This window comes from Panicum virgatum, chromosome 5K (genome assembly GCF_016808335.1).
Source record: "Panicum virgatum strain AP13 chromosome 5K, P.virgatum_v5, whole genome shotgun sequence".
Lineage (NCBI taxonomy): Eukaryota > Viridiplantae > Streptophyta > Magnoliopsida > Poales > Poaceae > Panicum > Panicum virgatum.
In genome coordinates, this window is record NC_053140.1 from 30,387,365 (window position 1) to 30,415,342 (window position 27,978).

The following is a 27,978-nucleotide window of genomic DNA, read 5'->3' on the forward strand; positions in this document are numbered from 1 at the left end:
CAACGCTTGTGGAGAACTTGCTCGAAGCAATGCTGGACAATGTTCGCCTTCTTGTACTGGTGCCGGGGAGGGACTGATCTGGAAGGGCCAACCTCCGAGTCATGGGATCTGACGTTCGGCCGCTTGCATGCCGGTATCGAGTAGTCGGCGGGGACGCGGTAGTTGGAGAAAGGGCTGTAAGCCTTTGCCTCATCGCGCTCTTGCCTTTTGGAGATGATGACGGTGTAGGCATCTCACCTGATGTTGATGACGTTGCACAGGTCGTTGTTGGAGTAGTCGTGGGACTCTCCAGTGTCCTCCTGGATGCGCTCGAGAACGCGCAGGCAGCGTTCGGCATGCTTCTGGTTGCGGATCCTGCACTGTTCCTTCTCGTGCTCATTGTCTTCTTCTTCCATCTTGATGGTGACCATGACACTTGGAGGAGGGCGATGGGGTTCGCTCTTGAAGAGGTACTCTTTGAAGTCGTTGGAGTCATAGTCGTTCAGGTTGACTCATTCCATCGAGTCATCGTCATTGTCGACCTCCATGAGTCATACCATCAGGACTTCCCATGAAGAATCTTCAGGATCTTCTTCTGCTCGTGGAGGCGGTAGAGGTGGTCCTTCTTGGTAGGGTAGCTCCGCAGGCTCTTGGTTGCTGTGTTTGGGTGAGGTATACTCGTGTAGATTGCTCCAATTCACGGTTCGGCCCTCGGGGGTGGATTTTATAATCATGGTGGAGTCACGAGGGAGTTGTACTCCGTATCCCATATCGAGATCAGTTTGGATACTTTTCTGGGTCTCCCGTGTGTTGGTGGCATCTTTTTTCCCAATTTGGAGTAGGGAGTGCAGATCTTTCTCAAGATCTATTAGGGTTTGAGATTTGTTAATCTTTTGAATGCTTGCGGCTGAGTTTTTCAGTCCCCAAGGATGATATGTTGTTTCCAGAGGGGGTAGACCCATCTCTGCACGGAGAGCCATATCATCCCCTCCTCAGGAAGTTTCCTTTAATGGGGGAACTCGATTGGATCATCGAGTTGTAGGGTCGCTTCCTGGAGCGCTTGGTAATTTGGGTAGTTCCATTGGAAATTTTCCCACAGCTCCTTTGCTTTTGCTCATAACCAGAGATCGTCTATTTTGAGCGGGTCACGTAAACCCTGCATGAATAGATCGATGTCATATGTCCAGTCGTCTAGATCATCAAACTCGTCTGGAGGATCCAGACTGTTTATGTAGTTGATGAATTCTTGATTGTCGATTGGATCGAGAAATTCGGGGTTGATTTCGATACGATCGCTATTAGGCATGTGTTCGAGCCTACTCATGAACTCGTCGAAATCTTGGTTAAATTTTGCCTCAGGAGAATCATACTCCTTGGCGTTGAGGGTGTCCTCAGATAACTTAATGCAATCTAGCAGTGTGTTATCGATTCGATCTATATGAGTAAAAATATCATTTGAGTGATGATTTTGTGATTTTGTGACTGTGGACCTTTTGGTGTGTGGTATACTACATTCATCTAGAGTGCTTTGTGCGACATTAACGCACTCGGCAAGCTTGTTTGTGACGCCATCGATTCCGTCGAGTAGATCAGAGTTGTCTACTCGGGTGTGAATAGTTGATTCTAGATCGGTCCAGTATCTTTTGATTAGATCAACATTTTCTTCCTCCTGGGTATTTTCAGGAGGATTTTGCGTCGAGGCTGCTTGTGCTGCCGGATTGTCCTGGGCGAGGTCCTCATTGGTGTGATGCGATCCTGCATCCTCTGGGTCAGCGAGATGGCTAGTAAAGCCGCCGGATCCATTTCCAATGTAAATCCAAGCTCCGAAGGAGAGGATCATGCCCTTCTCCAGGATGTCGTCAGAATTGGGGTATGCCATTGAGTTCGTGAAGAGATCGTCGGGAATCTGCCCCATAGTAGGCGCCAGTTGTCAGTGTTTTACTGTCACATCTACCTAGGGATACCCTTGGGTAGATGGATGATTGTGGGAAGACGCCGAGATCAAGAAAACGATGGTGCAAGCAACACAAGGGTTTAGACAGGTTCGGGCCGCACAGATGCATAGTACCCTACGTCCTATTGGGTGATTTGTATTGCCTTTGATGTAGATGGGTGCCTATACGCTAGGTTATGGTGCGGTCTATGCATTCTATGCGCTCTACCCCTGGAGGGGTTCCTTGTCCGCCCTTATATAGGCCGGGGGAGAAAGGTTACAAGGAAGCCCTAGATCGGTATGGGCCTAAGAGTCTGTACTGAGTACTACTCGGGTGGTTTCTTTCTATACCGACTAGTTCTAGGTCTAACCAACTAGTTACATGCTGAATGGGTATGAGACAAGCCCCATCCCATATCTAACACTGATCCGTACCACGTCAGGAATCTCGTGGCCCGGGGTCTGACAACGACCCAAGACCATCGCGGAACTACGTGATATGATGTCTACATGGGCTAACAATGAAGAACTAGAAAATGATCACTTCCCAAAGCGAGTCAAAGACAACAACAGTAACAAATAGCCAAATGACAATCGAGGCAAAGTTCCGAGAGACCCGCCAGATCAAGGCAAAAAGCGAATGCCAGACGATCATGTCGCGGCACTCAACCGCCCTCCACGCGGAAAGAAGTCATCCACACAAGAACAATTCAAAAAACTACTGCTAAAGAGGTGCCTGTTTCACCCAGATGGTAAACACTCAGCAAAAGAGTGTTGCAACCTCCAAAAAGTAGTCAGCAACTTCGTCCCAGAAGAAAAGGGCAAAAAGAAGAAAGATGGGGAGGAAGATGAAGACAAGGAAGATGCTGATAAAACCACAGGCTACCAAGATGCAAACAGAACAGTGAATGTCATCTTTGGAGGGGAAGGGTGCCTCCCAAAGCGAGTCCAAAAACTCACGCTTAGAGAAATCCTAGCCGTGGAACCAGCTACTCCAAGGTACCTGAAGCTAAGCGAGGTCCTGATCTCCTTTTCCAGAGAAGATCAATGGACCAGCTTTTCCGAACCAGGCAAACTCTCTCTAGTCCTCGACCCTGTAGTCGCGGGAGTGAGACTCACAAAAGTACTCATTGACGGAGGCAGTGGCCTCAACATTCTGTTCGAAAGTACTCTGCGTCAAATGGGGCTCGACTTCAATAAGATAAGCCCCACACAATCATCCTTCTATGGGATCGTTCCAAGTAATGCAGCAATGCCAGTTGGCACAATCTCCCTGCCAGTTACTTTCGGAACTCGCGAGAACTACCGCACTAAGTACATAAAATTCGAAGTGGCGGATTTCGACGCTTCCTACCATGCCATATTGGGAAGACACGCTATGGCAAGATTCATGGTTGTACCCCATTACATATATCTCTTGCTCAAGATGCCAGGACCAAATGGGGTACGGTCCCTCCATGGCGATCTAAAAAAGTCATTCGATTGCGATAAAGGATCCATTCAATGCGCTTCGACTTCTCGCAGCCGCACAACAGCTATCAGAGTCTGGGATGGAAATCCCGACCAAAAAATCGGGGCAGATAAAACCAACTCCCGAAGTCAATACCAAGGAAATAGAGCTCCAAGAGGGGGATCCATCCAAGATAGCTCTTATCAGGGGCAGATCTGGATGACAAATAGGAAAGCGCGCTTGTCAGCTTTCTACAGGAGAACCGAGACATTTTCGCTTGGAAACCAGTAGATATGCTAGGAGTACCCAGGGAACTGATCGAGCACACCCTAAAAGTCAATCCTAAAGCTTCCCCAAAGAAGCAACTCCTCTGACAATTCGCCCAAGACAAATGAGAGGCAATCAAAAAAGAACTCGCTAAACTACTCGCAGCAGGCTTCATCAAAAAAGTATACCACCAGAGTGGCTAGCCAACCCCGTCTTGGTCAAAAAGAAAAATAGCAATGAATGGAGAATGTGCATTGACTATACAGATCTAAACAAACATTGCCCAAAAGATCCTTTTGGGCTACCACGTATAGATCAAGTCATTGACTCGACAGCCGGGTGCACACTACTCTCATTCCTTGACTACTACTTGGGGTACTATCAGATCACCCTCAAGAAGGAAGATCAAATCAAGACAGCTTTCATCACACCCTATGGGGCCTACTACTACAAGACCATGTCATTTGGTCTAAAGAATGTAGGGGCAACCTACCAAAGGGCAATACAACTATGCTTCACCAATCAGTTGCACCACAATGTTGAAGCTTACATGGACGACGTGGTTGTCAAGACCAGAAATCCCCATGACTTCATCAAAGACATGGAAGAAACTTTTGAAAGTTTGAGTAGATTCTGATGGAAGCTCAACCCCACCTAATGTGTCTTCAGTGTCCCATCAGGGAAACTACTCGGTTTCATCATTAGCAACCAAGGCATCAAGGCTAACCCAAAAAAAGTGACAGCCATCACTCAAATGGGACCACCAACCAGCATCAAGGATGTCCAAAAACTCACTGGCTGCATGGCAGCACTAAATAGATTCATCTCAAGGATGGGCGAATGAGGTCAACCATTCTTCAAACTACTAAAAGGACAAGAAAAATTCATGTGGACAGAAGAAGCCAATGCCACCCTAGAAGACCTCAAGCACCACTTGGAGTCTCCACCAATACTCACAGCTCCAACAGAAGGCAAGAATCTATTTCTCTACATCGCCACTACAACCCACGTGGTCAGCACCGCCATCGTCGTAGAACACCCTCAGGAAGGACACGCATACCCGGTACAAAGGCCAGTCTACTACATCAGCGAAGTACTTTCCGACTCCAAGGTCCATTACCTCGCAGTCCATAAATTATGATATGCCATCCTAATGACTTCAAGAAAGCTCCGGCACTACTTCGAAGCATATCAAGTGTCGGTGGTCACCGAATTCCCGTTGGCGGATATACTCCACAACTCGGAGGCCACCGGTAGAATAGCCAAATGGGCAATGGAACTCGGAGCGCTCCACCTCAACTTCAAACCAAGAACCGCCATCAAGTCACAAGCTCTAGTCGACTTCATGCCAGAATGGAGGGAAAATTAGATCCCCACTCCAGCAAACAAGTTGAAACACTGGACGATGTACTTCGATGGCTCCCTAAAACTAGACGGAGGAGGAGCAGGTGTCCTTTTCATCTCCCCTAAGGGAGACTAGCTTAAGTACATCCTACAAATCCTTTTTGAAGTCTCCAGTAATGAAGCCGAATACGAGGCGTTATTGTACGGGCTCCGCCTGAAAATCTCCCTGTTGACGTTCGCTAATGACTCATTTCAAGCGCCATATTGAGCCTAAAATCATGAGAATAAAAGTCTCATAACTGCTGATGTTATCCAGAAAGAGCCAATTCCATGTTTCCTCTTAGAAATATTGCTATATTGGAATTCGGGCAGAAATACAAGTAAAACAGGCTTCAAGCGTCAGGATACAAACTCGACAATCAGAACAAGCTATTAGCTCCTGCATGAGCGTATGAAAGACGAGTGTCAACACTAGTGGTAGGAGTTATTGCTAACAAATTTCACAAAGTGTTAGTGTACATTTATGTGCAGGTTGCTTATGCTTGGAAATGAGAGGAGAATGCAGCCCAAAAGCAAGGTGACACATTGTCAATCCGAGGCAAAATCTTCTCGACGAATCAGACGCGTTCACGAGGATCTACGAGCCCACCAGAGCTACCAAACCGACTCAAGACAAGCCATGACCCACATACATAACATGAGGGCCCACCTAGCAGCCTTCAGACCAAGAACCGGGCCAAACGGGCTCGGCCCATGGCCGGTCGACCATCATGGTCGGCCGACCATGTGGTGGCAGCCCACGGGTCCCACCGACTCTCAGCTAACATGTGGCGTCTTGTGGTTGGCCCTCCATGGCGGTTTGGCTCAATCCCCGGGTGAATGGCAGGTGGTTCCCTCCTATAAATATGAAGGGAGGGGCTCCAAATGAAGACACATGTCACACCATCAACAATTCACTCTTCTCTTGAGTTCTCACTTGAGTGAGAGTTGTCTTAGGGAGTTTAGGGGTAGAGGTACTCAAGAGGGGCGCTAGTAACGGCACTCTTCTCCAATTTGTACCTCTACAAGAGAGTGAGGGGGAGTCGGTGGAAGTGCCGGGTCTGTCGGCACTCTTCTCCGCTTGTACCTCGACGGATGCTTATTCGGTTGTAAGTGTTTGAGACTTTCTTATTTAGAATTAGAGTTTCCTTGCAAGTTATTTCTTCTGCCTTATATAAGTTGAGTGTATGCTTAGAGTAGCATTTGATCCTAGCTTAAGACTCCGGATAGAAAAGGATAGTCTTGATCGGGGTTAGGATTAGTAGGGAATAGCGTAGATGTGGTGTCTAGGCTAGACTATACCACTCAGTTGTATGATAGTCCCACGGTTTGTAGAGGTAGCCGGCAGGTGGTGACAGCCCTGTTCGAGCCCTAGTAACCCTCCTCGTCCGGATATTGGATAGAGCATTATTACCGGAGCTATCGGCTTGTTTAAGCAGGTCAAAACCGGTAGCTCGAAGTATAACGGCGAAGTATCTCTTCCTCTAAACATAGATTCTAAATCTTAGGAAGTCCTCTCTATCCTATACCTCCTACACCAGTGTGTGTGTCCTTGGATGAGCCTGAACCCGTAGATAGTGTACTCACGTTCCTCAGTGGATACGATACCCTGGAATACTCTTGGGTGAAAGCTACAGTGGTATCCATGCGCCTGCGAATTTTATTTGTGACATTACAAAATACCAACACTCCCTCAGAATCAAAAGACTACTCGTCTTTGGTGACTCCAGACTAGTCGTCCAACAAGTCAACAAGGAATAGGATCGAAACAACGAGAGAATGGATGACTATGTTGCAGAAGTCCGCAAGCTGGAAAACAAATTCACCTGATTGGAAATTCATCATGTCATACGTGATAACAACATAGGGGCAGATATCCTCTCTAAACTTGGATCAACTCGAGCCCAAGTCCCCTCCAGCATATTTGCCCAAGAGTTGCATCATCCATCCATCAAGAAAACTGAATCCATTGACCAAGTCCCTGAGGACCAAGGTCGAGAGGTGATAATGATCGATGAAGATTGGAGAGCCAAAATCATCGACTACATCACCGACAAAAAACTTCCAATAGACAAGACAAAGGCGATAACAATCGCCACAAGAAGCAAAGGTTATGTCCTAGTTGGAAGTAAGCTCTACAAGAGAGGTTCCTACTCAGGAGTACTCATGAAGTGCATCCCTCGGGAAGAAGGCAAAGAACTACTCGAAGAAATCCACTTTGTGGTTTGTAGTAATCATGTAGCATCTAAAACCCTAGTGGGGAAAGTTTTCTGAGCAGGGTTCTATTGGCCTACGGCACTCAAAGATGCTGAAATTCTTGTAAAACAATGCACAAAATGCCAGTTCTTTGGCAAACAAGCAAAAGTACCAGCCTACAACTTGATCACCATACCACCTTCATGGCCCTTTGCATGCTGGGGGCTCGACATGATTGGACCCCTCGCCAAAGCCCCAGGAGGATTCACCTACGTTCTGGTCGCAATAGACAAGTTCACAAAGTGGATTGAGTACAAGCCCGTCACCACTCAAAGTGCTGACAGAGTTGTCGATTTCATCTGCGACATCCTATATAGATTCGGATTACCAAATACCATCATCACATATCTGGGATCTAACTTTACTTCAGACGCCTTCTGGGACTTCTGCGAGCGAAGCGCCATCAACATCAAATACGTCTCCGTAGTCCACCCACGGGCTAATGGACAAGTGGAACGTGCAAATGGTATGATCCTAGAAGGCTTGAAGAACAAACTCTACGAGGCCAACAGCAAGAAAGGAGGCAAGTGGCTATCAGAAATTCCTCACGTCATCTGGGGGCTCAGAACTCAACCGTGCAAGTCAACGGGGCAAACTCCATTCTTTCTAGTTTACGGATCGGAAGCAATCCTCCCGGCAGACATAATGTGGCAGTCCGCCAGACTAGAAGCATATGAAGAAGAAGCCAAAGAAGCCAGACAACTAGAACTAGATTCAGTTGAGGAAGCCAGATGCAATGCACTAGTACAAATCGCCCGGTATCTGCATGGAGTGCGTCGCTACCACGATCAAAACGTACAAGAAAGATCCTTCAACATCGGAGATATGGTCCTGCGCCAAATCCAGAACAAAGAAGGCCTCCACAAGCTTAACTCAAGGTGGGAAGGACCATTCATCGTTTCCATGGTGACAAGGCCAGGATCCTATCGGCTACAACAAAACTATAAGAGCGCGTTGCCAGCAGAATAAAGATTTCTTACTGTGACATCATTGATGTAGGAGAGAGTTTTATTGTTTGTAATGATCTGCAAATGATTGTCTTTCTTCTATAATATATAGTTGGTGGAGCTGTTTAAACTGTGTCGTGATTTGATTCTATATGATTCAAGGCATACAGAAATTTCTTGGTTGGCCTTCTCTTCTTTGACTACATGGTCAAATATGAAATATTCTTGATCACTTCATATATAGTAAAAGAGAAGAAATGTAGTTATGAGAAGCCACGTACAATATGAAATGACTAGCTATACACTTCTTTACTTGTTATATTGGTTGGCATCATCACATCATATCATAATTCTTTTTCCTTCTCCTATAATTTTCTTATAAATTCTATGGCTCCACAGTTTTCATTAGGCATATCTCATGCTGTGTTCTTTAATATTCTTCTAATATGAAGTTAGGTTCTCAAAAATTTCTTTGTGGTCATAAAAATAATAGTGATATTGTCTAAGAGGAAAGGTTGCAATAGATCAGCCACATAAAAGGAATAGGAGCTGATTAGTTATCCATTACATTTTTTTAGATATCTTTAAGTCCCATTTTAATTTTCATACATGCATATGCCCTATTTGTCGCCTACAAGTTTCATGCTGAACTGTGTTCCCTTTTACATGATTTTCTCAAATCAAGAATGATTTAGCATTGATTTGTATGCAAGTCCTATATATCCGTAATATGATACTATATTGTCTTTGGACACCCCCATGAGTTTTGCCAGATATGAAAATTAACAAACCATATTTTTAGGGATGGCAGAAAATTAAACTAGCAATAATCAGCTGTCAGTATAGGTTATTATTAACAGTTTGCCTTGTCCCACACCTTAGCTTACTCAGCTTTTGCAGTTTTAGCTTTTCCACGTTTCCTTGTGCCACTGGGTTCTCGCTCCTTGGTCTACAGCAGCCAAAATTTCTAAACGGACGGGCACGGGATCGTGCCTATTTCATTGATAAAGTAGGAGTACAAAGCCGGTTAACTGGCAAAGAATTATTTACAATTATTCTCGCACTAATAAATTCGCAAGTGGCCGCTTACAGAGATATGTAATGATTTGGCACTATCTTGGAGAGGGAAATATTCTACAACTATTAATTGATGATTTCTATCACGGGGTCCGAATATATTATTTTCACAGTTTGTGACTTGATCGCTAAACTTGAACATGCTTTTCCATTCACTACTACAAAAACGTTGATTTGTCCCGGTTGGGAAACTGCTGTTGTCCTGGTTTCCCAACCGGGAACGCCTGTCCGGGACAAAAGGGGGTGCCCTTTTGTCCCGGGTGTGGCAACCGGGACAAAAGATGACCTTTTGTCCCGGCTGGTAACACCAACCGGGACAAAAGGTGCAGCCAGCGCCCACGTGGCTGGCGCACCCTTTTGTCCCGGTTGGTGTTACCAACCGGGACAAAAGGTCTCTTTTTTTTCATGTTTTTTTTTCTCAATTCTTTTTCTATTTCAATTATACTTTTGTATTTCAATTAAACTTATGTATTGGAATTCAGTGTGTATGATCTCCACTAATATATACATATATATATAGTTACTTATATAATATTTGTCCTAGATAGTTTTCATATATAAATTAATTCACTTATATATATATATGTATACACATATCTATACATGTGAATTCCTTTACATATGAAAATGTCTAGGACCAATATTATATAAATATATATATACACATATATATTATTGGAGTGCTTATATATATAATACATACATACTCCATCATATTTGCATAGGTATATTCGTTCTTAATTACATAGTAGAATTTGCCTTTTGGAAATTTAATACATACATACTCATAAATAGAAATTTAATACATAGACACACATATATATTTACATAGTTATATTCGTTCTTAATTACATATATACGCGTATATTGTCATATTTACTGTGATTGTCAATATTAGATATTCCATCATAGTAGAATTCGCCTTTTGGATCGAGGACTTGCTCAATAATAAATCCGGAGAATTGTTCTTGAATCGCCATAATCTTTTCCTCCGGTATGAGTTTATCGCGCATCTCCCCGACCTATGGAAAAAGGGGATAATTAATTTCGACTAATTAAAATACGAATTCAAATATTAACAAGTTTTTTTACTTACTTCCTCCTCCCAATCTGTCCAGCCCTTTGGAGGACCTACCAGACCATGGATGTTCTCGTATACATAGTATGCGCACAATACAATGCCTGGTTTCTGCCTCATACACTTTAAGAGAGAAGAAATTATCAGGTATTTACATGAATATATAATAAAACTAATGAATCGTGCAACGAATCATCCAAGCGCGTACCGTAAAATCTGTCTTGATCTTCAATTCCTTGTCAAATTTGCCTGGATGATTTTTAGCGAATTCTTTCCAAACCCTGTGCATGATTAGAACAATTATAGTCAAGTAACAAAGTGATTCAAATTATCGGTCATGGACGGAGTAGTGGTAGAATTACTTTTTCATCATGTTAAGAAGATTTTCGTATTGTTCTGGAGGTCTCATCAATGAGTCCATAACCACGAGTAGGCTCTTCTCGGGAATTATGACAATTAGGACAAAGTGTTCACTGCAAGATTATACGGAGGCAGTTCTTGGTAGTTAAGGTTTAAACAATTCGATTATAGAATAGAAAGAGTTAGACGGAAGGAATCACTCACGCAAAGTTGTAAGGAAACAATATCATTTGCTTGTTGTGATGAACGCTTATGTACTTGAACAAGTTTTGGAATATGTCATCGGGATTGTCCCGTAAAAGCCTCCAATTACAAGTAATTGGGTCGATGAAGCCGAGGTGAGAGTATCCCTTTCTTCTGCAAGTATGTATCTCCATTCTACATGATACCGAATAAATCAAGAGATCAGTATGTTGAGATCATGCAAAACAATACGTAAGGAGAGTAAAATACTTACAGAACCCACAAGCCGACCATAGAGATGTCGAGGGCCTCCTGATGGAATAGTTGGTAAATTTCTTCCCAGTTTATCCATATAATGGCCTCCCCCCGTAAGAAATCGTCATCTTTAATCTTTGCGCCCTGCATGAAGATGCAATCGGCCATTGCACGCATGTAGTGCTGGTGCAGCTTATACATTTGCGTTGGAAGCACAGACACTACTTTGGGGGGTACAAGAGTTTTGCCGATCTCAAACGTCCATTTGACGACCACATCGGCCTTTGGAATATCTTCTCCCCTTGCAATCTGAGCAGGCCGTCAGGTTTGATTCTTTCAGAAATGTAACAAAGTCTTGTTCTTGCGTCGTCTGTCCCACTACGAGAGGCTCTATTGATTGTTTCTTTTGGGCTCCGAGCTGTGGAACGTCGGACGACGACTGACTTTGATTGTCTCTTCTTTTTCTCAGTAGTTTTGATAATTGTGCATTCGTAGTCTGAAGGGGGGTCTCTTGGAATGAATTTTCTCTTATTTGCTTCGCACATTCCCTTAAAAAATTTCAAATCTATCGGATTTATGACTTTCTCGGGCTCCGGCTTCGGCTTCGGCTTGAAGTGCTCTTTAACTCTTTCTTGAGTTATCCGATCGCATTCTTCAAGGCTCATGTCCCAGGGTTTAATAGGAGCCTCCTTGGTTTTCTTCTTCTTTTCCTTCTTCTTTGGAGGCTCCCTAGCCGGTGCAGCTACCTTCTTTGCCGGCGGCCGTTTCTGCTTCTTTGCCGGCGGCGGAGGGGGTGACCATGGAGGCGACGGTGACGCTTGAGTGTTCATCGGTGCATGAGATGATGGTGATGGAGAATGTGCCGGTGAACCTTGCCGAGACAGTGCTGCCCTTGGGGAGTTTTGCAGAGATGCCGGTCTTGGAGAGGCATGCTGAGATGCCGGTCTTGGTGTTTGATCATCCGACTTTAGGACAATGTAGCGCTTATCCCATAGGATGTAGCCATGAATGGCTTCTGCTAGTGTCCTCTCCCCATCGCCTCCAGGAATATCAAGCTCGAGCGTCTCCCAACCCTGGCACACCTGCTCCACGCCAACTCTTGTGTATCTAGGCGGAATTTGCTGCCCGTGGTACACGTCGCCTGGTTCGGTTGGCATGGCGGTACCGTACGCAACAGTGAACATTAAGTTTATAATGGCAGTCTGCAGGTCACAAGGTGTCCGGTGGGTGATCTCATCCACTGGAAATCGCTGCGGGGCCGACGCTTCAACTGCGGCCTGGATCCCCGTGGGCTCGGCGGCGGCGACGTCTGTGGAAGCGCAGCTGCTTTTCCGCTGAGACAGGTGATCGGCTGCGACACTAGGCTCTGGAGGCAACATTTGCGCTTGCTGCTGCTGGCTCATTGCTACGGCCACTTGGCGTTGAACCTCTTCCTCCAGTCTTTGATCGTGTGACATGAGCCGTTCCTCTAGCCTTCGCAGGTGCTCCCGCTCATCATTCTTTCTTCTTTGCCGGCTTCTATATGATTTGTAAATATACCTTTATTTACACAATAAATTATGATTTCACTCTTAACAACAAATTATGATTTCACTCTAAATAACATGAACTCTAAATTATGATTTCAAATTATGAGCATGTCCCAAAGTTACATGAGTGTAGCTTCCTAGCTACTGAAAATGAGCCATAATTGGTCGACGATGTCGATCTCAGTGCTGCAAACACTCGATACACTCTGAAAACTAAAAATTAAAGAACATTGGGGAACTATACAGAGGCAGGAGCTTCCCAACGTAGCGAGAGGTTCTGGGGTTCAATGGAATGGAGAAGGTGTTGAGGGGCTCTCGTAGTAGGACGATCTTTTAGGAGATGAAACCTCGGTGTCAAATGCAGTGGGATTTGGCCTTTCTCCAGTATGATTCCATCTATTTTTAGGTACAGGCAGCTTTAGTAGTTTATGTACCAGGCTGCTGCATTACTTTTACCTTTTAGGTATAACAAATGTATTGTTGAATGATTGATCGCTCTTATACTAGTTTACCATGCTTCTTAGTACACAATTCTCGTAATTTTCTAGACCTTCATTGATCCTGTACAATGCTAAATTAACCATATAATTTGCTACTTTCTTTGAATTGTGCCGATTTCATCAGGTTCTTTTGTTGTGGTTGATTTTATGGACTTAGGTCTAAGTAGCACGAAACTAAAAGTTTTTTTATTAGTAAATGTTATAGAAAATTTATGGATCCATGTTACTTACTTGCCAAGAGTTTTCTTTCTAGTAAATCGAAGTCAGCAATTTACGTCAATTAAGTTGGACCCTGAATGTTATTATAGTAAATTCATAGATTCATGTCAATTACTTATCAATAATTTTTCTCTCATGCAGATCATAATTAGAAAGTTATGTTAGTCATTGTTGTGGTACTGTAAGTTTGACAGATGATTTACACGGTGCATTTGTGTCGATCCGTGAGCTTACTTCCTTCCATTTCCTATTTGTGACAGATGATTTAAGTCAGATTCAGGGTGAACACTATAATAGTTTTGTGAAGCCTCATATCAATGCACCTACATTTGAGAGCAGCAGAGACAAGCATGCATGGTGATTCTGTTAGTGTTGGAGGGGACGAGATCGAGCTCTACCTTTGGGTACGCGGCGTGGGCTGGGATGGCCTGTAGCGGCGGGTCGACGGCGAACAGGGGATGGTGGCGAGGGCGTTACGGCGGCGGCGGTGGCTCTGGGCGGCGGCGTGAGGTCGGGGCGGGCTCTGGGCGGCGGCGATGTCGATGGCGGTGGTGCTCGGCTCGCGCGGTGGGGGGAGCAGGACGGCGGCGGCGGTGGCTCTGGGCGGCGGCGTGAGGTCGGGGCTCTGGGCGGCGGCGACGTCGATGGCGGCGGTGCTCGGATCGCGCGGTGGGGGGAGCAGGATGGGCGCAGATGAGAAGTGTTAGGAGAAGGGCGAAGGAGGAAGGAAATATATGGGGGGGGGGCCTTTTGTCCCTGGTGAAGCCACGACCCGGGACAAAAGGACCTTTTGTCCCGGGTGGTGGCTTCACCCGGGACAAAAGGGGTTTTTGGGCGGGCCGGGAAAATTCCCAGCCCGCGGCCCACTTTTAGTCCCGGGTGGATCTACCACCCGGGACAAAAGGGGCCCGTTTTCCCTCGTTCCCGCCTAATGTTATGTTTGTTTTTGTTTCTTTTTTACTTCACTTTTAAAATTGGCTTTCATTTGTTAATTCAGTTAATAAAATTATGATTCCAAAAATTATGGAACAAAATTTCTTATCTCTATATAAACTTGATACACGCAACAAAAATAATTAATTTTCATTCAAGTGATTGGGTCAATGAAATATCTAACTTTTTTGAAATCATATTTGTTATTTTGACCATGCAAAAATATATTAGGTGAATTTTTTTCAAACTGTTGCTTTTCGATAGAAAGTGGATTCTATCACGATATTAACATTTAAAAAGTGAATTTTAGATAAAATTAAGCAATTTCATGATATTAATGAGTAGTGTGTGAGTTTGAGAGATAGTGTGTGTTAGTGAGAGAGTATAGTGTGTTAATGTGAATGTAATTTCATGAAATAAATAAAATTAGTTGAGTAATCCATTATTGAATGAAAATTATAATTGAGTCTAGTAATTAAGTGAAAAATATATAAAATAATATAAATAACACATAAAGTATAATTGTACAGTACATATATAATAAAAGTATTCGAATTGCGATTATGTTTTTATACAATAATATAAAATGATTCAAGTACATGAAGGATTAGCGGTAACAGACTTTCTCTTCACAAATGTCCCTTGATTATGATCACGGCGCAAGTATGGAGCATCATCATTGGCTAGCAGGATGCATGGATCAGCATTTACTTCGAAAGGTGGAATGGCAACAAAATTATTATATTCTTCTGAAAAGTCTGTCTTGTCCTCCACTCCAACGATGTTTCTCTTTCCTGATAGAACTTTGTGTCGCTTAGGCTCATCCTTTTGCTTGTTGATCCCCTTCTTTGGCTTGCTGGACATGTCCTTAATGTAGAAAACCTGAGCGACATCCTGGGCTAGGACAAATGGCTCGTCTCTATACCCAAGATTGTTGAGATCAACTATTGTCATCCCATACTCATCTTTTGTTACCCCTCCTCCAGATAGCTTAACCCATTGGCAACGAAATAGAGGCACCTTGAAATTGGGACCGTAATCCAGCTCTCATATCTCTTCAATGTAGCCGTAATATGTGTCTTTTTTTCCATTATTGTCCGTGGCATCCATACAAACACCTGCTGTTTTGGTTGGTACTCTTTTTATCTTGGGCTATCGTATAAAATGTGTTTCCATTTATCTCGTACCCTTGGTATGTTAAGATATTCCAAGATGGTCCCCTAGCCAATAAGAACAGTTGTTCACTTATATCCATGTTATGCATTAGATGCTTCCGCAACCAGCTGCAGAAAGTGTTCATGTGCTCACGTGTAATCCATGCCTCAGACTTTTCCGGGAAATTGGAGAGCAGAATTTTCTTGTGTTCCTCGATATATGGGTCAACCAAGGATGATTGTTGAAGAACCGTATAATGCGCTTTCTTGAATGAGAAATCATCTGTGCAGACATAAGATTTCTTTCCTAATGTACCCTTTCCAGTTAGTCTCCCCTCATATCGCGATTCAGGGACTCCAATCGGTTTAAGGTCATCAATAAAGTCAACACAAAAGTCAATGACCTCCTCAGTTCCGTAGGCACTGGCGATGCTTCCTTCTGGACGAGCTCTATTACGAACACATTTCTTGAGTACCCCCATGAACCTTTCGAATGGGAACATGTTGTGTAGAAATACTGGTCCGAGAATATCAATCTTTTTGACAAGGTGCACTAGAAGATGTGTCATGATGTTGAAGAAAGATGGTGGAAATATCATCTCAAAGCCAACACATCGTTTTGCAGCTTTATCAAATTCTCCGGGTCAATTATCTTCTGAGAAACTGCGTTGAGGAAGGCACATATCTTCACGATGGTTAACCGGACGTTATCAGGCAAAATCCCCCGCAGCACAACCGGAAGAAGTTCGGTCATAAGCACATGGCAGTCATGGGACTTGAGATTTGTAAATTTCTTCTCTGCCAAATTTAAGATTCCTTTTATATTGGATGAGTATCCAGATGGACCCTTTATACTGCTCAAGCAGTCAAACATGGTTTCTTTCTCTTCCTTGCTAAGAGTATAGCTGGCAGGACTTAAGTATTGTCGTCCATTATCTCGCTGTTGTGGATGTAAGGCATCTCGTTCTTCCATACGTTGCAATTCTTGACGTGCTTCTACTGTATCTTTTGTCTTTCCGTACACTCCCAAGAATGCTATCAGGTTGACGCAAAAATTCTTCGTGAGGTGCATCACATCAATTGCATGACGAACATCTAAGACTTCCCAATATGGTAGCTCCCAAAATATAGATTTCTTCTTCCACATGGGCGCCATTCCGTTTTCGTTCGGAACAAGTTGGCTACCAGATCCCTTTCCAAAAACAACTTCTAGATCTTTTACCATGTTGAAGACGTCTTTACCACTACGGTGCATCGATTTTGTTCGGTGGTCTGCTTGGCCTTTGAAATGCTTGCCCTTCTTTCGTACCGCATGCCTGATGGGAAGAAACCGACGATGACCCATGTATACAACCTTCTTACAGTGAGTCAACCATATATTATCGGTATCATCTAAACAGTGTGTGCATGCTTTGTATCCCTTGTTCGAATGTCCTGACAAGTTACTAAGAGCAGGCCAGTCATTGATCGTTACGAACAGCAATGCTCGTAGGTTGAAGTTTTCCTGTTTGTATTCATCCCACATCCGTACACCTTCATCGCCCCAGAGCAATAAGAGTTCTTCGACCAATGGTCTTAGGTACACATCAATGTCATTTCCGGGCTGCTTTGGACCCGGGATAAGCACTGGCATCATGATGAACTTTCGTTTCATGCAGAGCCATGGTGGAAGATTGTACAGACAAAGAGTCACAGGCCAAGTGCTATGACCACTGCTCATCTCACCAAAAGGATTCATGCCATCCGTACTCAAACCGAACCTTATGTTTCTCGCATCCAAATCAAATTTAGGGTACGTTCTATCTATTTTTCTCCACTGCGACCCATCAGCGGGGTGTCTCAACATCGAGTCTTTCTTGCGTTCCTCTTTGTGCCATCGCATCAACTTAGCATTATCTTTATTTCTAAACAGACGCTTCAAACGTGGTATTATAGGCAAATACCACATGACCTTCGCAGGAACTCTCTTTCGGGGAGGCTCCCCCTCGACATCTCCAGGATCATCTTTTCTAATCTTGTAACGCAATGCACTGCATACGGGACATGCATCCAAATTCTCGTACTCGCCTCGGTAGAGGATGCAGTCGTTGGGGCATGCATGTATCTTTTGCACTTCCAGTCCCAAAGGGCAAACAAGTTGTTTGGCTTCATACGTTGTGGCAGGCAATTCATTGTCCTTAGGAAGCATTTTTTTAACAAGTTTGAGTAATTCACCAAATCCCTTGTCAGATACACCATTTGTCGCCTTCCATTGCAGCAACTCCAAGGTGGTGCCAAGTTTCTTAAATCCATTTTGACAATCTGGGTATAACAACTTATGGTGGTCCTCTAACAACTTCTGGAACTTCAACCTCTCCGTTTCACTCTCACAGTCTGCCTGCACATTGTGCAATGCTTGCCCCAGATCGTCGCTGGGATCATTTTCTGCTACATCTACTTCGGGCTCTTCCATGGGAATATCGTCATCGAATGCACCGATTCCAGCATTCCCGGGAAAGTGGTCGTCAAAATCTTCTTCTTCATTGTCTTCCATGGTAACCCCCTGTTCTCCGTGCTTCGTCCAACAAACATACTTTTTCATGAAACCATTTGCGAAAATGTGGCTGTGTAGGATTCTTGAAGATGAGTAATCCTTGTTATTGTTGCAATGAACACACGGGCAGCACATAAAACCATTCTGCTTGTTTGCCTCACCCACAGACAAAAAATAATGCAGGCCATCAATGAATTCTTTTGAACGTCGGTCAGCATTGTACATCCATTGCCGGTCCATCTGCATTTTAAATAAATCGATTTGAATTCTTTACACGTATCGAATAAATAAAATATATCAAACCTAAATTAAACTAAATGTAACATAACATGAATAATTAAAAGATATGCAATATTCATCATACATCTTGATTAATTAAAAGGGGTACTTAATCCATTACAGAACTTAACAAAGGAGTACTATACATGAAATTTAAAAATTCGGTCAACAACACATAGGTTTTCAACCGTCCTTGCGTTGGAACGCAGAATGTTCTAACGGATTTCTTGCTAGCGCAGAAGAAGATGGCGGAGCTGAAACCTCCGAGTTTGGTGGTGACGAACCGTAACGCCGCAATAAATCCTCAAGATCAAACGGAGGTTCCTCGCCCCTTGCCATGCATTCTCTATATTCTTTTTCCAAATAACGGAGCGCTGCCCTATGAAAAGCACTAGGTTTTTTGGACCGACGACCTACTCGAGTTGTGCCCTTCTCTCCAGAAGGACAACGATCACCCCCACCGGCGCCACTCCCTCCAGCTGCTGAAGCCATATTTTACTGAAAAATACCTTTATTTTCCACAAAATTATAAATTCTTACCATTACAAAGCAAAAATTATTTACTATTACAATTACAATGATCAGATTAATAACTCTTGCAAATAACAATGAAATTATATAAAAAAGATGAAATGTATCATTAATCCTCAAGAAATCTCTAATTAATTGAAAGAAATCTCTATAACTTCTAATTACTTTGACACCCTTCAGTTCCAGGAGTACACTCTTTTCAATATCCAGAAACCCTCTAGAAGAAAAATAAACCTTTATTTCTGAAAATGTATATGTCAGTAACCTCAACCCTGCGGTGATGACACTGCCTTTCGGGGGGACACGGTGCGGTACAAGGATGTCACCAATCGGCTAGTCGCAGCACCAACATTTACGATTAATAGGCACAGCACTTGGCACAGGTAGCATGCTCGTTGATATGCTCTCAGTACAACAACGGGCATGCTGACTGCGTCAAATGCTGTCTTCTTATCAATCGGAAGTGCTGGTGATGCGACCAACCGATTTGCGACGTCCTTATAGCGCATCGTGTATCCCTGAAAGGTAGTGCCATCACCGTTGGATGGAGATTAACGACGTATACTTGTTTCGAAATAAAGATTTTTTTAGCTTCTAGATGGTTTCAATGTGAGCCTGATTAAATACATCACTAGAGTGTCAAAATAATCCATTCATAATACAAAAAATTCTATAATATACTCATTTCATTAATTCATTCACGAATAAAAAAATCAACTATCCACAATATGGTCATATATACAAGTACATCACATGAAGTATCTACACTCATTCTAAAAATTTCTACTATCCATATACTCATCTAAATCTAAAAGAAAATTACACCTACATATATATGCAATCTAGCTAGCTAAATGTCCAAGAAATGAGCTAGCTACACATTTTCTCTATTTCTAAAGTATGAAATGAGCTATACAAGCCAAGGAAGAAGAGAAAAACAAGTCCCAAACCTTTAGAGCAGATGGATGGACGGGGAATCAAAGATCTTCACAAATGTGGTGAAGAAATGAGCAAGAACTCCTCTATCCCGAGCCAAGAACATCAAGAAAACAAGTGAGCTGAATGGCTCGGGCGGGGGGAGAGGGAAGGGGATAAGGGGCGCAAGGCCTTTTGTCCCGGTTGGAGGCACGAACCGGGACAAAAGGGGGGACTTTTGTCCCGGTTGGTGGTTCCAACCGGGACAAAAGGCTACGCGGGCCTTTTGTCCCGGTTGGAACTACCAACCGGGACAAAAGGCTCCCATTTTGTCCCGGTTGGTGTCTCCAACCGGGACAAAAGGCCCCCGTCCCCCCCCCCCCCCCCCCCCCCGCTGGCCCGGCTAGCCGTTGGACCCGGGACAAAAGCCACCTATTGTCCCGGGCCCAAAGGCTACCGGGACAAATGGCCAGAAACAAAGGCCTGTTTTGTAATAGTGATTGGACCATTGAACTGATCATTGCAATACTGTATCTTTAACTTTGCCATTGGAATTGTTATGAACAGAACGTATATGTTTTCCAACACTATTCTCAAATCAAACAGTCCCCTCCACCTGATTGTGTAAAATCTTGATTATATATCTGTCTGCATTGAAAATATAGTTTTTGAATTTTTATCTATGTACTACTTATATAAGGTTCTTGTCGAATACTGATCAGGCATTCAAAGTTAAACTGCTGAATGTTAATTGTGCATTTTCAGTTAATTAGGTCCTCCTCTGAGAATATTTAGTTAGTTTTTTTTATTTTTGATATCTTCTATTTTGGGAGAGTGTGTTTCCCCCTGCTGGTATCACAGGTTATTCCACATAGTGCATTCCTGATGCAAAATTCATGAGATCATACGATGCACGATTAATTACCGATCTTCAACACCAGGAAGAAGAATATGTTAAACATTTGTTCTCGCACTGCCCTTTGTTTAGGATTGATGGAATGTCAATGCACCACAAGTATATATACTTATGCTATATATTAGATCCACTTTAAATTATTCTTTAAATTTCCTCTGGCCTTCGGCATGCAGATAGTCTTGATGGAGTGGAACATTTGGACAGTGGGAAATGGTAGGATTTTCAAACAAGTGCGTGGCACCTACTGTAGGAGCACGCAAAAGGTCAATTACAATGTGAATTCGCCATAGTTCGTTATCAATTGCATGAAATCAAGATGCCTTCCAGAAATCAATATCCATGTTAATCAGTACGGTCACCCCACTTTTATTTTCATAAATATCAATACCCAGCTAGATTAAAAGGGAGCACATATTGTACTCTAAAAAATACCACAAATTCCCTTAAATTTAAATTTTAATAACCTCAGCTCTGATACCAGTAGTACAAAAGAACACGGGGATTCGAAATTCAAATTCAAAATCACGAGTTACTATTCACGACACTATTCAAATTCAGCCGTTACTATTCAAATTCGTGGCACTATTCAAAATATCAGATACTATTCAAATTCCGAATATGAATAGCGCTCGAGCACTTCAACTGAGTGGCTCAGGCACCCAAATTCACTCACTATTCGATGCACTATGCAGAGCACTTTTTGTGATTATGCAAATTATATGGCACTTGATTATGATGAGTGGATGCAGTATGGGTGTGCGATGCTATTCAACGATAGCGACCTTCGTGGATGGTGGATGAGTGCATGATTCTTATGCAGGTGATTAGCAGAGTAAAAATTCAAGGCTAATGAGGCAGCAGCTATTGGGTGATAGCGACGTATGCGGATAGTGCGTGATTAGTGATTGCAGAGTATGGGTAATGTGTGATTCTCAGGATCTTGGCAGGTTGGCGAAACCAAAATTTCAGCCGGTGGAGTGTCTTATGCTTGTGTAAGTCCTACTCGGTACTCACCGCATGCATCGCTAGCTTGCTTTAGAACCAGGCCTACCCGGTCTTCTCCCGAACTAACCCCGGCCACGCGTACACAGGACTCAGGCCCTACCGTCTCCCCAGGCAGTTCCACCCGAAGGGAACACTTCTCTGCGGACACAGGCTCTCTCAGACGCCTCTCCATGGGCTAAACGAGAGCAACTCAACGCAGAGGTTTCTCCTCTAGGGTCCCTAGCGTAGAGACATCACCCCGTGTGCACGAGCTCAAAGGAAAGCAGGGAAATTCACACGAAAGCTTAATCCATTTCCACAGAGCAAACTTACATACGGCTTTCCCTTTCGGGAAACCCCAAGCACTTACACAACCGTGGATTACCTTACAGGCGAAGGGCGACTACAGCAGCTCCCTTATTTCTATATTACAATGGGAGTGAGATGGCTACTAATTAGGTGGAGTGGTGGTGGATGCGCTCTGAGTATTAGGCTCGGTGTCTTCTCTCCTCTTCTTTGTCCGGCCCATGGTCCGTTGCATGCGTCTGGCTTCTCCTTTTATAGACGGGAGGAGCCTTCAGGCTTAAGGAAGCGCTGGACACCCGGTGTCTTCAATTATCCTTCTTTACTGTTGCCTGGACAGCTGGACGATAACGCTGCCTTCAATAATTGTACTGGCTACAGTAGAACTCACTGTTGATATTACTGTTTATTCCTTTTGCATTGTCCACTTCCTTCACGTGATATTCTCTAGATATATTCGGGAATATATTCGGTGTATAGTCTTCCACGCCCGAATGATTGATGTCGCAGACATCAAGCAAACACTCTGGCATGCTTATCCTTATCCCACGGTGAAATTGTTGATAACTCCTTATCAACACAGATAGGTATCTTAAGTATTAACACATATTTAATTTTCATAATATATAATTCTTAATACTCTTGTTGCTGCCCATGACCACGAATATCCAGCATATCATCATCAGATATTGGCATATTCATTTTTGATTCATAATCCTTCTTTATATTTTCTTCATAGTCCTTCTTTATGGCATCAAAATTTTCCTTTATATCATGCTTCACTTCTTGCCATATTTCTTCTTTTATATCTTTCTTCAATTGAGGAATTATTGAATCTAGCCTTTCTTTGATCTTCTTTTCAACATATTCTTCATTTGATGCTTCTTTTTTTACAGCATCCTTATATGTGGGTATTCTTGAAGGTCCATCTTCTCTTATATTTATTCCAGGCAAGTTTGTCTTTACCTCATTTGCCTTTCTGTATTTTTGAATATATTCTTTTGCTGCAGGCTCTAGGAAATAATTTATTCCTAAAATATTTCTTGCATATGATAGGGCTTGATCAATATCTAGATATTTTTTTCCATGATATTCCTCCATCTTTTTCTCTTTCTATTTGCTGGGCTATAACTTCTTCAAAAGTTACATATATTCCTGGTGTCTTTCCCCTATATATGACATATATGAGTTTCTTTTCTATATTGCTAGATGGATCTTTTGGCTGTATCTTCCCGTTGATCATATGAAAATATTCAGCTAAACTATTTAATATTGCAAGCATATAACCTCTATCATCTCTCTTATTATTATATTGGAACAAAAAATTATCTAAAACACATTCTTGTATTTCATCTAAGACAATATGGTCTTTAGGCTTAAATTTATAAGTATTTGGTGGAAAGATTCTTAATCTGTTTTCAGTTCCAAAGCTGAAACTTTCACCACCAGTAGGACTCATTCCTCTCTTCATTCCTGCAAAATAGATGATCGTGAAAATATATCAGGCAAGGTATTATCTTTACCTTTTATATGCTCGAAGATTACTTTATAACCATTTCCTGTAATGATATCTTCAAATAAAACCCATCTCCTAGTTGAACTTTTCTTACTATTGATTTTATTATAATATTTACATATAGCTTCAAAGTCTGTTCTTACTGTGAACTCTTTGAATCCTAAATATAATCTAAAAGCATTTATTGCATTTATTATAGCTAATATTTCTCTATCAGTGTTATTTATAGCCTTTAACTTATATTTCCCTGAAGCGTACCTACATATTCTTTCTTCTGTTTTTGGAGAATACTTGTTCGGCTTTTGCTTTAATATAGCTCCCCATCCTATTTCAGATGCATCTGTCTCTATTATAAAATAATAGTCATCTAAAGGTAATTCTAAAGGTTTTAGTTCTTTGACCTTTTCTTTTATAACTCTTACTAATCTTATATCTTCAGAATTAAAATGCTTCTGCCCATTTTTTCTTAACTTTGCATACAATGGTCCAGCCAACTTGGCTAAGTTTTCAATATAATTTCTAGCATAATTTACTATTCCTAAAAACTGTTGCAATGTCTTCTTGTCATTCATAACATCAGGAAACTGTAAAATTTTCTTTGCAATATGATCTTGTAAATAAATTTTTCCTTCCCCAATTTCATGACCTAAAAAATTTATCTTTTCTTTGCATATTTCCATTTTCTTTTTAGAAAGTATTAATCCATGCTGCTCTACCTTTCTAAAAAATGTTTCTAAATGAGCTATATGTTCTTTATAGGATTTTGAAAAGATTAACAAATCATCAATGTAGACCAGTATAAATTCTTGGTTTTCATTAAAGATATTCTGCATCTTTCTTTGAAATAAAGCAGGGGCATTTTTTAATCCTAAAGGCATAACAAGCCACTCAAAATGGCCTTGAGGACACGTAAAAGCTGTCCACTCTATTGATTCTTCTGCCATCTTTACTTGCTAAAACCCAGCTTTTAAATCAAACTTTGAGAAATATTTACTTCCTTGTATTCTATTAATCCATTCTTGCTTATTAGGGATGTTATAACCATCATCTATAGTGTTATCATTCAATCTTTTATAATTAATAACCATTCTTGATTTTCCTCTAACTATTTCTGCATGATTTCTTACTATAAATGCAGCTGACCTATGAGGGCTTTTGCTTTCTCTTATGGCTCTTAATTTTAGTAGCTCTTCAATATGCATCTTGAATTCTTCTATATCCTTAGGTGTAGCTTCAATAGGACTTGTCTTAATTATATAGTTAGGATTTATTATATTAATTTTACACACAATACCATTCTTTTCCCAATATTTCATTGGTATTTCTCCAATTATTTGAATATCTTCTAATCTTTGCACAATTTTATCTATATCTTTTTTAGATTTTATATCTCTATACCAATTGGGTGCAAAAGATTGTAAACTAATACATTCTATACATGAGTTTGCCATATGAAACTCTTCTATATTTTCACCTAACTCCTCGTCTGTATGATCATCAAGGTCATTATCATCAGCTCCTTGGAGTTCTAAATTGGACTTTCCGGTATTGGTACTTATAGTCTTACGTACTTCTGTTATGTATGGGATATTATCTTGATAAGGAATAAATGTAATTCCTTGCTCATGTATGATCGTTGTTTGCAACGAGAATTGTAAAAACCTTAGTCCTAAGATCATATCATCATGTATCATAGATAGGTCTCTTATTGTAATCTCATCCATAATATATTTAGTATTATTTATTTGTACCTCAATATTGTAGGCTAACTGATTATGAAGCTTCTTTATTCCAGACATGTCAGTGGATATATCTGCCTTTTCTTGATCTATTGTATGAACTATTTCTGGGCATCTCGCAAAATATTTATCATGCATAATATTTTTAGTACAGCCAGTATCAACTAATGCTAAAATTTTATAAGTGATAGTAGGTGTTAATTTTACCTTCACAGGTATTCTTATTCCTACAATTTCTTTAAATGGCAATTTGACTATATATTTGCTACCAAAGTTTATTATAGCATCCTTTAACTGTATGGTACTATTATCTTTGTTGTTTGACTGTATTGCACTATTATCCTTGTTGCTTATTATCGTCTGGTCCTTTAACTCAATATTCTTATCAGCCTTTTCTTCAGCCTTTTGTACCTCACTGAATTCTAACTTACTTCTTAGTTCTTCTAGTTCCACTTCTAAACTATTTATTCTATTCTCTAAATTTCTAACTCTTCTTGTTAATAATTTATCTTCTTCTTCTAATTCTACTTCCTGTCTCCATCTTTGATTTCCAGCTTTTAAACATGAAGCACATGCTTGCTTTAAGCATATACTACAAGTAAATCTATTTTCTTGACTAGGATAATAAATGCAAAAAGCACATTTAATATTATAGTCACCTCTTCCTTGAATCCAATCATGATCGCAATTTCCTTGATCCATTAATTCAGTTTTAACCTCCTCTAAGGTATTAATTCTTTCACTATTTATTTCTAATGCATCCATAGCATTATCCAGATTATATAAACTTTCATCATCTAGAGAGTCTATAAAGTCTCCGTATTGTTGGGTATTATTTTCTTCGTCTTCATAACTTTCTAAAAGCTTAATCATCAACTCTGGTTGTCTGTCCTCTTTTAACACATTATCTATAATATTACCTTTATGAGTGTCTGGATCCCTTTTGGCTTTATGATTCTGCACATCTTTTGGGGTTGACTCATCTTCCCACTTCTTTTATCACAACTGACGCTTTATATTTCTTATCATTTAGCTCTCTTTCTTTAGATATCTTTTTTAAATAAGCTATCTTTCTAATGAAATAAATTTCTTTTTCTCTAATAGCAGACCATTCACATAACATAGAAGTATTATATTCATCAAGAATTTTACTTAGTTTAAATTCGTACTGCTTAATTTCATTTTCTAAAGCTTCCATTTTAAGCACAACTGAGATATTCTACTGATTTTTGTACTCTAAAAAATACCACAAATTCCCTTAAATTTAAATTTTAATAACCTCGGCTCTGATACTAGTAGTACAAAAGGAAACGGGGATTCAAAATTCAAATTCAAAATCACGAGTTACTATTCACGACACTATTCAAATTCGTGGCACTATTTAAAATATCAGGTACTATTCAAATTCCGAATATGAATAGCGCTCGAGCACTTCAACTGAGTGGCTCAGGCACCCAAATTCACTCACTATTCGATGCACTATGCAGAGCACTTCTTGTGATTATGCAAATTATATGGCACTTGATTATGATGAGTGGATGCAGTATGGGTGTGCGATGCTATTCAATGATAGCGACCTTCGTGGATGGTGGATGAGTGCGTGATTCTTATGCAGGTGATTAGCAGAGTAAAAATTCAAGGCTAATGAGGCAGCAGCTATTGGGTGATAGCGACGTATGCGGATAGTGCGTGATTAGTGATTGCAGAGTATGGGTAATGCGTGATTCTCAGGATCTTGGCAGGTTGGCGAAACCAAAATTTCAGCCGGTGGAGTGTCTTATGCTTGTGTAAGTCCTACTCGGTACTCACCGCATGCATCGCTAGCTTGCTTTAGAACCAGGCCTACCCGGCCTTCTCCCGAACTAACCCCGGCCACGCGTACACAGGACTCAGGCCCTACCGTCTCCCCAGGCAGTTCCACCCGAAGGGAACACTTCTCTGCGGACACAGGCTCTCTCAGACGCCTCTCCATGGGCTAAACGAGAGCAACTCAACGCAGAGGTTTCTCCTCTAGGGTCCCTAGCGTAGAGACATCACCCCGTGTGCACGAGCTCAAAGGAAAGCAGGGAAATTCACAGGAAAGCTTAATCCATTTCCACAAAGCAAACTTACATACGGCTTTCCCTTTCGGGAAACCCCAAGCACTTACACAACCGTGGATTACCTTACAGGCGAAGGGCGATTATAGCAGCTCCCTTATTTCTATATTACAATGGGAGTGAGATGGCTACTAATTAGGTGGAGTGGTGGCGGATGCACTCTGAGTATTAGGCTCGGTGTCTTCTCTCCTCTTCTCTGTCCGGCCCATGGTCCGTTGCATGCGTCTGGCTTCTCCTTTTATAGACGGGAGGAGCCTTCAGGCTTAAGGAAGCGCTGGACACCCGGTGTCTTCAATTATCCTTCTTTACTGTTGCCTGGACAGCTGGACGATAACGCTGCCTTCAATAATTGTACTGGCTACAGTAGAACTCACTGTTGATATTACTGTTTATTCCTTTTGCATTGTCCACTTCCTTCACGTGATATTCTCTGGATATATTCGGTGTATAGTCTTCCACGCCCGAATGATTGATGTCGCAGACATCAAGCAAACACTCTGGCATGCTTATCCTTATCCCACGGCGAAATTGTTGATAACACCTTATCAACATTCTAGAAACATTAATATTAATCTTGCTGATATTCTTCTTGTAATATTTCTTCCACTTCAGTATCAGCATCTTCTGGCTGCCATATTTCATACCATGCCAACAATTCTC

At 41.8% G+C, this 27,978-nt stretch overlaps 1 protein-coding gene across 1 annotated transcript; it reads right to left on the bottom strand.

The window, feature by feature from the left end:
- Positions 1-21,990: 21,990 nt before the first annotated feature.
- On the bottom strand, positions 21,991-26,649 carry LOC120707079. Its single transcript, XM_039991857.1, has 2 exons — positions 23,739-26,649; positions 21,991-23,437 (listed from the first exon to the last, which is right to left on the bottom strand). The coding sequence occupies exon 1, from the start codon at positions 26,090-26,092 to the stop codon at positions 24,434-24,436; it is 1,659 nt and encodes a 552-aa protein (XP_039847791.1). The 5' UTR covers positions 26,093-26,649; the 3' UTR covers positions 21,991-23,437; positions 23,739-24,433.
- Positions 26,650-27,978: the final 1,329 nt, after the last annotated feature.